Source organism: Benincasa hispida, chromosome 8, assembly GCF_009727055.1.
Source record: "Benincasa hispida cultivar B227 chromosome 8, ASM972705v1, whole genome shotgun sequence".
In the NCBI taxonomy this organism is placed as follows: Eukaryota; Viridiplantae; Streptophyta; class Magnoliopsida; order Cucurbitales; family Cucurbitaceae; genus Benincasa; species Benincasa hispida.
In genome coordinates, this window is record NC_052356.1 from 51403781 (window position 1) to 51419432 (window position 15652).

General features: G+C 35.4%; 1 protein-coding gene across 1 annotated transcript; it reads right to left on the minus strand.

The window, feature by feature from the left end:
- Positions 1-12864: 12864 nt before the first annotated feature.
- LOC120082756 (probable xyloglucan endotransglucosylase/hydrolase protein 8) lies at positions 12865-14773 on the minus strand. Its single transcript, XM_039038044.1, has 4 exons — positions 14155-14773; positions 13941-14041; positions 13643-13845; positions 12865-13354 (listed from the first exon to the last, which is right to left on the minus strand). The coding sequence occupies exons 1-4, from the start codon at positions 14351-14353 to the stop codon at positions 12952-12954; spliced, it is 906 nt and encodes a 301-aa protein (XP_038893972.1). The 5' UTR covers positions 14354-14773; the 3' UTR covers positions 12865-12951.
- Between the last annotated feature and the right edge of the window lie 879 nt (positions 14774-15652).

The window sequence follows — 15652 nt, forward strand, 5'->3', positions numbered from 1 at the left end:
ATGGTTATGGGTCATTGGTACATTATCGGACTCAAGGGACACATTTAGAACTTCTTTATTGAACTCAGCCCCAAATAGTGTGCTAAGTATGGACTTAGTAGAAAGTAGCGTATTGAACAAGGAGATGAGAAGAAAGTCACACGGCTCTTCTTCACAATTAGATGTTCTTGTTACTGAAAGAAGATGAAGGAGTAAGGATAAAGGTCCAACAGATAAAGACAAAAAAAAAAAAAAGTAAGAGCGGTCAGTTGGCAAATGTTGAGAGCCATTATTGTCATATGAAAGGGCATATAAAGAAGCATTGTTAGAAATTTAAAATGGACAATAAAAATGATAAAGGCAAGGAAAAGAAGAATGATGACGACAGTGATGTAGACACAATTACTGTAGCCACCAAAGATTCTTACATCTTATTCGATGCTATAAATCTTGCTACACAATAGAGTAGTTGGGTGATTGACATTGGTGCCTCAGTTCATGCTACATCAAAAAGGGATTTCTTTGCATCTTATACACCTGGTGATTTCGGCAGTGTTAGGATGGGTAGTGATGTATCAGCAAAAGTAGTTGCCATTGGAGATGTACACTTAGAGAACAAGAATGGTTCTAAGTTGATTTTGAAGAATGTGAAGCACATTCCTGATATTTGTGTGAATTTGATTTCTATAGGTAAGCTTGATGATGAAGGTTTCTACAATACCTTCAATAGTGGTAAATGGAGGTTTACTAAAGGTTCTATGGTGGTAGATAAGGGATAGAAGTATTCCTCACTATATTATATAGAGGCTAAGATCACTGATTGTGATATAAATATAGTGAATGATGAAGCGAGTGTTGAGCTTTGGCATAAAAGACTCAGTCACATGAGTGAGAAGGATTTAAAGATATTAGCCAAGAAAAATTATCTTCCTGATAAAAAGAGTGCATCCTTAAAAAAATGTCCTCATTGTTTGGTAGGAAAGTAGACTAGAATTACTTTTAAGTCGTCTCAACATTTAAGAAAACCAAATGTACTAGACTTGGTACATTCTAATGTGTGTGGTCCTATGAAAATAAAAATACTTGGAGGTGTGTCATATTTTGTGACCTTTATTAATGATCATTCAAGGAAAACGTAGATCAATACCTTAAAAACTAAAGATCAAGTGCTATAGGTGTTTAAACAGTTTCATGCCTTTATTGAGAGAGAAATTGGTAAAAAGTTGAAGTGTATTAGGATTGATAATGGAGACCTTTTGATGAGTATTGTAGAAATCATGATATTCGACATCAAAAGACACCTCCTAAGACTTCTCAGTTAAATGGGATGACTGAGAAAATAAATAGAACACTAGTTGAAAGAATGAGATGCTTGCTTTCAGAGTCACAATTATCACAATCATTCTATGGTGAAGCATTGAATACAGTTGTACATGTTTTGAATCTCACACCATGTGATCCTTTAGGAACAGAAGTTCTAAACAGAATATGGTCAAATAAGGATATATCTTATGATCACCTATGTGTCTTTGGTTGTAAAGCTTTTGTTCATGTTCCTAAAGATGAGATATCGAAGCTTGATGCAAAGACTAGACCATGTGTATTTTTTGGCTATAGCCAAGATGAGTTCAGTTATAGATTGTATGATCTAGCACAGAAGAAGCTTATAAGAAGTCGAGATGTTGTGTTTGTCGAAGACCAAACGATACTAGATATTGAGAAGACAGATAAAATATAGTCTAAGCACAATGATGATCTGATTGATTTGGGTTCAGTTTCTTTGACACAACCTTCTACACAGATAGAAAATGAGGTCCATAATGATCAGTTTGTAGATACATATGAGAGTTCTGAACAGGTTTAGGTAGATAACAGTGTTTAGGAACAGTTGTCAAAAACAGAAGTTCCTATAGATGTTTCACTCAAGAGATCTGTCAAAGATCAACTTTCGCCAACAAGATATTCAGCTAATAAATATTTGTTATTGATTGATAGGGAGAGCCTAAGAGTTATGAAAAGTCCATAGAAGAGCACAAAAGAGATTGGATTGATGTCGTGAAAGATGAGATGAAGTCTTTACATGAAAACCACACTTTTGAGCTTGTTAAATTGCCTAAAAGAAAATCTACACTGAAAAATAAGTGGCTTTATAGAGTGAAATAGGAAGAACATACCTCAAATCTGCGTTACAAAGCAAGAGTGGTTGTTAAAGGGTTCAGTCAGAAGAAAGGTGTCAAATTTTTTATGAAATTTTTTCTCCAGTTGTCAAGATGTCTTCTATACGTGTAGTTATGGGTTTGGCAACTAGTCTTAACTTAGAGGTTGAGCAAATGGATGATAAGACTGCATTTCTTCATGGGAACTTAGATAAAGAAATCTACATAGAACAACCAAAGGGTTTTGAGCAGAAAGGCAAAGAGCATCTGGTGTGTAAATTGAAGAAAAATCTTTATGGCTTGAAATAGGCATCGAGGTGTTGGGGTTAATGCCCTAAATCTCGTAGGGTCCAGTAGTTTGTAAACAAAGGTATGAACAAACATTTTGTGATGTAATAATATGAGATATTTTATTCACTATAATCTTTAAAATACGAGATATTTTAGTTGCATTAATCACAAACCAATAAACTAAGATCCCTAGTTATCGTTGTAACTTAAGAATGTATGTGATGACATACAAGTGGATTGTGCTATAAGTGATAACCTAAATGGTGTGTAGTATATGGATAAATAAGGATAACCTTATCCTGATGATACTACGAGTGTGACCCGCTTTATAGATGTTACAAGTGTTGTAAAATGCTATAAATGGTTTGATCCTGACCATTCATGTATTAGACATGCAAGTGAGGATACTCTATACAAGAGAGTTTGTATAAGACGAAACCACAATATGTTTAGTCTCGTTATATAACTTCGTTCATGACAGAGACTTTCATTTCACTAAGATGATCATAGGTAACATGACTTTAATCCTGAGTAAGTTGAGAACTCCTGCCTATGAGGGCAGTCCTTTGATTTTTATGGGGCCAAATCGCCGATCAAACCTACTATTTTAGGGATTCGTCTGATTGGGGAGCTGGGAACTCAGCTACACAAGACGAAATTCACTCTTTCCCCGATTTAGAGGTAAGTAGATAAATTGCTCCCTTAAAGGTTGACTTTGGCTTGAACAATGTGGTGCCACACTTTCTCTTGGCCTGATAAGGATTTAGTCATAGTGGGACTATGATCTATTGTTCATTAGAGAAATCAGTGGCACTTAAGAAGTTAGACGTAACTACAGGGGCAAAACGATAATTTGGCTCAGTTGTACTTACAAGCGATTTGTGAAGGGTCATCATACTATTGATTGGTTATAGTGCGGAGACTGCAATTGTCAGTTTTAGTGGAATGCCCGACAATTAACGAATGGTGGATATCTTGATTGAAGAGTTTAGTCAGTTATTCATGTACCGTTGGAGTTTCAAGCTATAGGTCCATAGGGTCCCCTTGGTAGCTCAATGGATTCATGTTGAGAATCAGTTTTTGGGTTAGTTTGAAGTATTCAAATTAACAAGAGGAAATTTGATTATATATGATATAATTAAATTACAACAATTATATGAGATATAATTGACTTAATGTATTAGGTACATTAATTGGAGAAATTATTATTAAATGTTATAAAGGAGAAAAATAACTATGGTTTATATATTGCATGAGATGTGATATTAAAACTTTAGTTTATGAATATATTATGTATTTGTAATTTAATCAATTATGGGATAATTGGTTTTGGTTTTTTTCTCTTTATAACCAACTTAGTGGGAAGTTCTGATCAGTTATGGTAGCTGATGGATAAAATAAAAATCATTTTCATTTTTTCACTATGCGATCAATAAGCGATTAATAATAAAACACACAAAAGAAATAGCTATACGATAGCTTGAGAGCATAAACGATCGTGCAACGCGTTTGCTATACGAAGACAATTGTTTTCTAAACGATCGAGTACTCAGTCTATACAATAGACTTTAGTCATCTCCCATTTACTCAATCGTCTATATGATCTGTCAATTCCTCCTACCCTCTACCAAATCCATACAAAGCCCACAACTCCTGGATTCTCATACCGAGAATACCAAGGTAACCTTCTAGTGGTGTCTGCTTATTGTTCGAGGGTCAAGTGTTATTTGTTCTTGTTCGAGGAGATTGCTGTGGTGTGACGTTCATGCTGGTGAAGCTCGTGCAGTTAGATTGAGGGAACGAGAAGAAAAATTCTTCAAGGGTAAGTTCTCTTGATCCTTAATATTTTCCTTTTGAGTTTAGAGTTTATACATAACTAGAGTTTAGATTGAGGGAACATGCTGTAATTTAGAGCTTATGCATAACTATTACTGTTTGATTGTAAATGTGTATGTTCTGTCACAATGGGGTTTGGAACGATCTCACTTTCGCTCACTGGTCTCTTTGATAAGTGTTCCTTCACGAGGCAGTGGTATAAGAAGTTTGAGTCAACTATGGAGGAGCAAGGCTACAAAAAGACTACTTCTGATCATTACATTTTTGTTAAAAAAATTTATGATGATGATTTTATTATATTACTACTTTATGTTGATGACATTTTGATTGTTGGCTAGAATGTTTCGAGATTTGACAAGTTGAAGAAACAATTGAGCAAATCCTTTACCATGAAGGATTTGGGACCAGCAAAGAAAATTCTTGGAATTTGAATAGTTCGAGACAGAGCTTCCAAGAAGTCATATATATCATAGGAGCAATATTTGGAGAAGGTGCTTGAGCGTTTCAACATGAGTAAATCGAAACTGGTTAGTTCTCCTTTTGTTGGGTTTTATACCCTAAAACTCGTAGATAGTAAATGTAACTTTTGACTATTCATTAATAAATTGCTATTGATGTTTTTACAATAAAACATTATTGTTTATATTAAGTTAATCATGCCTAAATAACTATAATCCAATAAACTAACATCTTGGGTTGTTGTATGAGTCTTGAGCTATATGTGGAGACATACGAGATCACTGTTCAAGATACAACCTAAAGTGTTTATAGTATAGGGATAAGGTTGGGTACCTTATCCTATAACACTATGGATTCGGCCTACTTTGTATTTGATACAAACACAATGATTTAATGTGTTCGTGTAGGAGACATGTGAGTGGAGGTATCCCATGCAATGTGTTTGTATGAGACCGGACTGCAAAATAGTAACCCCTAGCTGTAACGTCGTTGACTATTTAGGTTTCTATTTCACTAGGATGGCTTAAGTAACTTAGTCTCAATCCTGAGTGAGTTATGAACTCTTGTTCATAAGGAATTGTCCTTTGATTTATATGGGTGAGAGTGGCTGGCTAGCCGACTCAATATACCTACCATTTTGGGGACAAAATCGACTAGACAGCTGGGAACGTAATTTCATAAGATGAAATTCACTCCTTTTCTACTCTAGGAAAGTAGATGAGTGTTCCCTTAAGTGGTGTCTTCGGGTCTTGAACAAAGTGAAGGAACTCTTATAAAAGAGTGTCTCTAAGCGGAAGCGAGATCGTTCCAAACACATTGTGACAGAATTAGCACTTTCATAATCAAACAAAATAGATATGCATTTAACAACAAATTACCGCCATGCTTTGGAACTTAAACGGCAAATAAAACAAGAAATGTACCAGTTGAAGAACCCTTCTTCATAGAAAAATCATTCTCTCCAAATGAACTGATCCTATCGCTCTCGCTGAGAACAGCAAGGAGGACACCACCACTTAGAACCCTCGGTATTCTCAGTGTGAGAATCTAGGAGGTGTGGACTCTATTGGATTTGGTAGAGGGAAGAAGGAAAAGAAGATCGTATACCACGACCAAGCAAGTGGGAGAAGGTCGATGTCTATCGTATAGACAATGCTTGATCGTTTAGGAAGAGGTACACGATCATTTAGTATCATGATCATATAGACAATTGATTAGTAAATGCTAGGGCGCGCGATCGTTCAGGAAAAAGCTAGACGATCGTTTAGCAAATCCTATGTGATCGTTTAGTAAGAAGTGCACATGTATACGATCGTTTAGAAACATTGAGCTATCATGTAGGCTCTCAGTTTGCTATGCAATAGGCAGTATACACTAAACGTGAGCGAATGACTGATCTCTTGCAAAATGAAAATGATTTTCATTTTATTCTTCAGTTACGAAAACTAAAAGCAACCTCCCACTATCACACGGTTATGGAGAAAATGTTGGACAATTATAGAATATAATCATATTATATTCATTAACCTATGGTTTAATATCACATCAAATGCAACATATGAACCATAGTCTTTTCTCCTCCACTAGATATAAATAATATTTATATCCATTTTCCTTCAAATAATGTATCTCATACATAATGTCAATCATCATATATAATTAACCAGTTCAATCATATCATATATAATTGAACTCCCTCTTATCAATTTGAACTCTTCAAACTGACCCAAAAACTAATTCTTAACTTGAATCCATTGAGCTACCAAGGGGACCTTATGGGCCTATGGCTCAAAGCTCTAACGGTACGTGAATAACTGACTAAACCTTTTAACCACGATATCCACCATCCGTTAACTGTCAGGCATTCCACTAAAGACCAATAACTGCGCTCTTCTCACCACAGATATATTTTTGTGTCCATCGGATATAACCAATCAACAGTACGATAACCCTTCACAAATGCTTGTAAGTACAGCTGGGCCAATTTACCATTTTGCCTCTATAGTTACATCTAACTCCTTAAGTACCACTGATCCCTCTAAGAAAAATACAACATAGTCCTACTATGTGTGGACACATCTTGAGCCATGAGAAAGTGTGTGGCGCCACATCATTTAAGCCCCAGAATCAACCCTTAAAGGAGCAATCTATCTACTTACCCCTGCTTCGAGGAAGGGGTTAATTCCATCTTGTGTAGCTAAGTTCCCAACTTCCAAATCAGATAATCCTCAAAATGGTAGGTTTGAGTCGGCGATCTGGCCACTCACACCCATGCAAATCAAAGGACTGCCCTCAAAAGCAGGAGTTCCCAACTCACTCAAGATTGAGGTCATGTTACCTATGGTCATCCTAGTGAAGTGAAGTCTCTGTCCTGAATGTTGTTATATAACGAGACTATAACGCTTCGTGGTCCGGTCTTATACAAACTCCTTTGTATAGGATGCCTCCACTTGCATGTCCCCACATGAATGATCAGGATCAGACCATCTATAGCAAGTTACAACACTTGTAACTATTCTACAAAGCGGGCTGCATCCGTAGCGTTACCAGGATAAGGTTTTCCTTCTATATCCATATACTACAGACCATTTTGGGTATCACTTAAGACATGATCCACTTGTATGTCTCTACATACATGCTTAAATTACAAATGAAAACCAGGGATCTTAGTTTATTGATTTGTGGAAAAGCAAGTAAAACATCCAATGTTCATAAACAAAAGTGAATACAATATCATATATTATACATCATAAGCGTTTGTTCAAAACTATGTTTACAAACTACAGGACACGAGAGTTTAGGGCATCATCCCCAATACAAAGATTCGTGCCCTCTCATTGGCTCGAGAGGGATTTTTGTTTGTTGGTTAGACCACAAATAGGTTGTTCATTAGATGAACACTGGTACTTAAGGATGTAGAAGTAACTTAGGGGTAAAACGGTAATTTGACCAAGCTGGTGTTACGAACACTCGTGAAGGACTAACTTGCTGTTATTGGTCTATATCAATGGACACAGTAATATATCTACAGTGAGAAGAGTGTAACTGTGCGTCTATAGTGGGGTGTACCCACAGTTAATGAATATTGATTAACTCGGATAATGAGTTTAACCAATTAATCTCATATCGTTGGAGCTTCTAATTTGTAGGTCCATTAGGTCCCATTGGTAGCTCATTCAAGGGTATTAAGGAAATTAAATAATTTGAATTGTTCAAATAAAATAAGGGAAAATAATATAATGTATGTTGATACATTATAATATAAAGTTTATAATTTAATTAAACTTTATGATATAAACTTGTTTTTGAATTTGATTAAAAATTAATTTATGGGAGAATTAAATATTTGAAGAATTTCAAATATTAATTGTAATATGAATTAATTTCATATTAAGACTATAGGTTAAAAGTAATGTGTATCAGATGCACATTAAAACTATAGATTATATAGAAAGATAATTGAATATGATTCAATTATAAGATTAAATATGTAATATTTAATTTAAAAAATAGGAGAATAAATTGTTTTAATTCAATTATATTTAATCAAATATGATTTGATTAAATTAATTGAATTAAAACTATAAATTATATGAGAGAAAGATAATTGAATATGATTTAATTATAAGATTAAATTTAATATGTGATATCTAATTTAATTAATTGGAGAATAAATTATTTTAATTCAATTATATTTAATCAAATATGATTTGATTAAATTAATTGAATTAAAGCTATAGGTTATATGAGAGGGATGTATTAGAACATGATTCTAATACACATTTAATTAAATATAGGAGATATTTAATTATTATTAATTAATTTGATTAATTAATAATTATTTAATTTAATATTTTATAAATTATATTCAATTTAATTTATTTAGTTAAATTAAATATATATTTATTATTATTTAATAAATTAAAATTAGATTTGTTTATTTTAATTAATAATTATAATAATCATAAATTTTAAAAAAAAATTGTAACTCCCCACATTGGGGAGTTACGTTTTTTAAGGGGAGGGGGAGTTTTCTCCCGAATAACTCTCCCTCTCCCTTTGAATCTCTCAATACAGAAAAAAAATTCTCAGATCTCGGGATCATAGGGTAAGTGATTGAAAAAAAAATTGTCATCTTCCTCTCTCAAATTTTTTTTTTTCTCCTGGTATTCTCCCTTATCCCAAGATCAAGAAGAGGGGATCCCACCATCTCGCCTCATCAAATCCATGAGAATACTAGTGAAGGCTTTTTGGGAGTGTCGCTTTTCAGTCAGAGAATTTGATCAAGACGAATCAAGGTAAGAAATTCTCTCATTCTTTATTTCGTTGAAAATGTATGTTTAACCTATGTTTCTTTTACAATGCCAATTTTATTTGATATTAAAATTAGAGTTAGATCTGTTGTCTTCCGCTACGTAGGGCTTTAATCCCTGCACCTTTATCTAGCCACTTCAAACTAAGTAGCAAACAGAGTCCTTCTACATATAAAGAGAAGGAAAATATGAGCAAGATCCCTTATACTTCTGCAGTTGGGAGCTTGATGTATGTCATGGTATATACTAGGTCTGATATTGCTCAAGTTGTTGGTGTTGTTAGCCGTTTTATGTTCAATCCAGGAAAATAACATTGGGAGATAGTCAAGTGCATCATGAGATATTTGAAAGGCACTTCCAGTTTGAAGCACACATTTGGAGGTGGGAAGCCACTACTTGCTGAGTACACTAATTGAGATATGACAAGAGATCTAGACAACAAAAAGTTTGCTTCCAGTTACTTAATGACATTTGTAGGTGGTGTAGTGTCTTGGCAGTCAAGGTTTTAAAAGTGTGTTGCACTTTCTACAACTAAAGCGGAGTATATTACAACAGTATAGGCTTGCAAAGAGATGTTATGGATGAAGCACTTTATACAGGAGCTTAGCTTCAAGCAACAAAGATATGTGATATACTGCGATAATTAGAGTGTTATTCATCTTGGTAAGAATGTTACATTTCATTCCAGAATAAAGCATATAGATGTGAGGTATCATTGGATGAGAGATGCTTTGAATGATGAATTGTTTGGGCTTGAGAACATACATACTGATCATAATGGATTCAATATGTTGACGAAGAATCTACCGAAAGCTTGAGTTTTGTCGTTCCGCCATGAGAATGACAAGTTCCTCCAGAAAGTGAAATATGGAAAAATTTGTTGGGTTATTTACTTTGTGAAGGCCCAAGGCCCATTAGGGCCAAATTAGTTTTTTTTTTTAAATACCAATGCAGCCGTCAGTAATTGGAAGTATAAGCACACAAGTCAAGAGTGATTAAAACGGTAGTGAAGAAAATTTAGAAGAAATTGGTCTTCCATTCAGCATCATTTTTCAGCCATTTGAGGGTCGATCCGTGGTTCGATCGAGCTGAAATTTTGACAGTGTGTTTTTAACACGAGGATCTTCTATTGGGGTTGATGCCCTAAAGTCTCATGTTCTGTAGTTTGTAAACAGTTTGTACGAACGCTTGTGTTGTATAATATATTATATTTACTTCACATCTTGTATTTTGCTTAGTTGTGTGGTTTACTTACTTTACCACAAACCAATAAATATAAAATCACTGGTTATCAGTATGTAACTTAAGTATGTATGTGGTGATATACAAGTGAATCATGTTTTGAGTGATAACCAAAATGGTCTGTAGTATATGGATATAGGAGGGAAACCTTATCCTGGTAATGCTACGGATGTGACCCGCTTTGTGGAATGGTCATAACGTGTTGGACTTGTCACAGATGGTCTGATCCGGAATTATTCATGTAAGGACATGTGAGCGAGAGCGTCCTTTTCAAAGAGTTTGTATAAGATCTGACCACAAAGTGTTAACATTTCGTTATATAAACACTGTTCATGACAGAGACTTCACTTCACTAGGATAACCAAAGATAACATGACCTCAATCCTGAGTGAGTTTGGAACTCCTGCCATTGAGGGCGGTCCTTTGATTTGTATGGGTGCGAGTGGCCAGGTCGTTGATTCAAACCTACCATTTTAGGGATTCGTCTGATTTGGGAGCTAAGAACTCAGCTACACAAGATGGAATTCACTCATTCTCTGAAGCTGGGGTAAGTAGAATAGATAACTCCTTTAAGGGCTGATTCTAGGGCTTGAACGATGTGGCGTCACACACCTTCTCTTGCCCGAGAGGTGTTCACATATAGTTGGACTATGTTGTATTGTTCATTAGAGGAATCAGTGGTACTTAAGGAGTGAGATGTAACTACAGGGGCAAAACGGTAAATTGGCACAGCTGTACTTACGAGCATCTGTGAAGGGTCATCGTACTCATGATTGGTTATATCCGATGGACACATAAATATATCTGTGGTAAGAAGAGTTTAACTGTTGGTCTTTAGTGGAATGCCTGACAGTTAACGGATGGTGGATCACATGGCTAAAGAGTTTAGTTAGCTATTCACATACCGTTGGAGCTTCGAGCCATAGGTCCATTAGGTCCCCTAGGTAGCTTGGATAAAGTCGAGAATTAGTATTTGGGTCAGTTTGAAATGTTCAAATTGACAAGAGGGAGTTCAATTATATATGATATAATTGATATAATTATATGATATAATTGAACTAGTTGATTATATATATAATATAATTGACTAAATGTATGAGATACATTTTTTTGGAGGAAATTAGATATAAATATGATTTATATCAAGTAGAGGAGAAATTAATATAGTACATATGTGATATCAAACTATAGGGTAAGAATATAATATGATTATATTCTTTAATTATTAAATTAGTTAATTATATGATAATTGGCCTAAAACTTATCTCGGTCGTGCGTTAGTGGGAGTAACCGTGTTCGGTTATGGTAATTGAAGAATAAAATGAACATTTGTTTCATTTTGCAAAGTTCGAAAAAAATTGGCATCGGTGTGAAAACGTAACGATCGCATAGTTTGAGAGCCTATACAATAGTTGCTCATCACCTAAATGATCGCACACCTGAAGCCTAAACGATCGCACGCTAGTCCCTAAACGATCGCTTAGCTTTCCTAAACAATCACATAGTATGCCGCGTTTTCTAAACGATCGTCCACCATTTACTAAACGATTGCTTAGTAAAACCTACACGATCGTGTAGTTTCTTCTAAACGATAAGCACTTAGTTATACAATAGCTCATTTTCTCTCCCACTTGCTTATCATCTACGCGATTAGTTCTTTCTCCAACCTCTACCAAATTCACCAAAGACCACACTTTGGATTCTCACTCTGAGAATACCAAGGCTCTATTTTAGTGGTGTCTTCCCCGCTGCGTTCACTTATTCGTGATTGTTCGTGTTACTACCGTTCGTGTAGACGATCATGCTGCTGCAGCCAACACGTTTGTTGGGCGATAGAGTACAAGTGGAGGTTCTTCTGTTGCATCTGAGTTCTAAAGCTTGAAGAGGGTCTTTAACTGGTATGAGAACTCTTTCCTTTATTTTTTATTGTTCGAAGCATGTCTTTAATTAGTGTGAATTTGCATAACTGTTTGTTGGAATGTTTATATTGTATTTTGGTCCTAATGAAATGGAAAAGATCCGAATGCACTCATGGATGCTCTTCGTTAAGAGATCCTTCATCTTAATCTGAACGGTGGAGATTTCATTTGGAGCTACCTACAATCAGACATCGTGGGTAATTGGTTGTCACTTCAAGTGAGACGTTTCTAACTTTTTTTCTTCTCAATTTGTTGTTATTTGTTGCCAAGCTTATTAATCTTGAGATATTTACTGTGTATGCCTCTAGCTGTGACTAAGGAGAACTCGTTTTAACCCATTATTATTGATTATAGTGAAGATTTTGACTTCGGTCCATAGTTTTTTACTCCTCACATTAAAGGGAGTTTTCCACATTAAAATTGATTATGTCCTTATTTGATTATTATTATTGTTGCTAGTTAATTAATATTTTATTAGATTCACACAAGAGTGGGATAATTGATCCGAAAAATATAGTTATCCCAATATAAAATTGTCTTGAAGAGACAATACGAAGTCGTTGGACTCATATTCTTTAATATTCTATGTGATATTATTCATATAACAAAAATTCGGTAACGGTAACAATTGAATAAATTAAATAAGGAGCTAAATAAGATAAAACAAAATACAACAATCAAATTGGGTGTATGCAATTGCATTCATGACACGGAGCGAAGCTAAAAAGAAATCAAAATGGTACGAGTTCTCAAATCTCAATCCCATGGACTCAATGAACACTCCCAAGGCAAAGTGGGGAACCTTTCCATATCCTTGCAATAATCATAAATTACAAGGTTCCTCTGAACCCAAGCATAATCCAGTTTCTGAGATTCCGATAGATGCCAAGCCTCATATTGATCCCACCAGTTATCTGTCGTTGTCGATACGCATTTCGGATATGGATCTTCCCATTGACAAGCATCTACATTGAAATCCTTATACGAGGATACAAATGGCCCCTTTGTCCAGTTCGTCTTCTCCAATCCGCCTCTTGTAGCCCAATCATCTGCGTTCCAAATGCTCGAGAACAGGTACATAGGCTTCTCATTAGGGAAGAAGTTGTTTGGTTTATCTGAGTTCATGTACACTCTTATTGGTACTCTGTCCACATAAAACCTGTTTCAAGATTTCAATAGAAGAGTAGTTAATCATCTGGGTTGTTGTTCTACTTGAGGATTTCGAAACTGGGAGTCATTTATGACAATTTATCTGAAACTATGAATAAGGGGAGACGTTCTACATAAGTTTCATTCGCTCCACCCACCAGGTGTTCGAGTAAATGATTGTGAGATCGAATGGCCCACATCAGTGTATTTCTTGTCCTCAAATTGTGCTATTTGTTGCCATGGAGGACGATAACTAACTTAGGCTTTTAATAGGACTTGAGTTTACAGTAGAACTTACACGATTCTGTGGTCGTTCCAGAGAATGGAGTACGTATGGAAGTCTTTTGTGGGGTCAAACCACAGCATGTGCCTCATCTCACGGTTCCCAGTCCCGTTCTTGTAAACATTCGTCTGAATCAGATATGGTTGCCCACTTCTATTCCCCAAGAACTCGAAATCTAGCTCATCTCTCTCTGGTCCAGCCCCATTCTCCGTGCACATCTGCAAAAGCTTTTCAATCTTAGTCACAAACCGGAAAGAAAGATCAAGTTAAGCGCTTGAAGTTTATGCTCGTTGAGGAATATTTAAAAACCTACGTAATAAGCTGTGACAACACCGGCAGAGTCACCTCCGACCAACTTCAGTTTCATGCTGAACCAACCAAATCTATATCGCTCCTTTGTCTGAAACCCACAGCCTGTTTTCATCAATGGAAACAGAAAAAGGGATGAGAAGATTACTTCATTAGAAGAAAAAAGATAGCTTTGATAGGAAAAGCAACTTGGACTCCTTTTGCCATTCACCAAGTACCTGCATCTTTGTCCAAAGACAAATGCCAGATCTGGCCATCTTCGGAGGTTTTAAAATGGTCATCAGGGCAAGACATTTCGAACATATCTGCGAAAGTTCCTTTGGAATCATCTGCAGATGAAGAAGAAGAGGAAGAAACGGCCACGAATGCAGCTATGAAAACAAGGATGCGCATTGGAGAAACCCTGTTCATCTCCATCTTGAACAGAGAACTCTTGAAACTGAGAAATGAGAAATGGAGTTTCTCCAGAAGAAATGAGCACTAAATAATTGAAATTGTTGATCTGGGGTTGATATTTGGTAATTAAACTGTAAGAAATCGACAAGCTTTTGTACGCCCATATAAGTTACAGGACATTTCCCTTGCAATTTCCAGCGAATTTAGTTTTGGTCCGTTGAACTTTGGTTGGTCTGAGGAGATGGTTATTTGACCAAAATGTCCAAAAGAAGCTTATTATAAAAGAAGGCAGAGGCAAAGCCGACATGGGTATTCATGGAAATTAGAGGAATTGATGCAGCTTAGTAAATTAAAGCTTAGGGAACAGGGAGGTGCAGCCAGGCTGCCATCCAATGGGGTGTCTTCAAGTACATGACCAGTTATTTTCACAATCATTGAAGTTTTTTTTTTCTTTTTTTTCTTTTTTTTCTCAAATGGGTTTTATGATTTATTAGATCTAATCTAATCTACTTGCTGGTTTTATTATGGAGATCACATGCGGAAGAGAAATGAATGAATATTGTATTGGGGTTATGAAGTCAAAAAGATTAATTATGGGGAAAGGGTCTCCACAATATAAAGCTTTATTGGTAAAAGAAACTTTCCTAACCTGCTAAGAACACGGTTTCCAATGGATTGATATGCCATCAAAAGAATAGATTAAAGCGAACGAATGTCCCCAATAAATTGGCTTGGCTCTTAATTGGTTTAATAATATGGTTTAAGTTGAGCCTAATTAGACGGTGTATGGCGTTATGAAAGCGGTGGAGCCTTCAGCTTTTTAAAGTCTCTTTCAATGAACTTTTTATTTCTCCCTCTCTTGTCAGTTTTAGCAATATTGTCCTTATTCCTCCTTTTCAGACCTTTTTCTTTAATAGATCAAAGCTATCAAAGAATTTGATTCCTTGATAACAAGTTCAAAATTTAACATAATTAGGGGTTAAAAACATATATTTCATGAAATTGGAGGTTTGATCTATCTCATTGTACTAATGAGGATGTGATAACAATGAATTTCCTTTTTTTTCGTTTTTTGACAAAAAGAAAAAGAAAAAGATGGGTATTTTTGTTTCGTTTTCTAAATAATTGAATAAATATTAATGAAGTTGAATTAATGGGTTACATCTATTTTCTGAGTACCCTACAAAACTGAACAGCAAATAGAGAAGGAAATTGGGTGGCAAAAGAAGCAGGAGTCATGTGCAAAGCACAGGAGGTTGTCGGTGAAAGATTGAGATACTATGTGGTATTCTTATCTTGATTCGACTGTCTTTCCCTCTA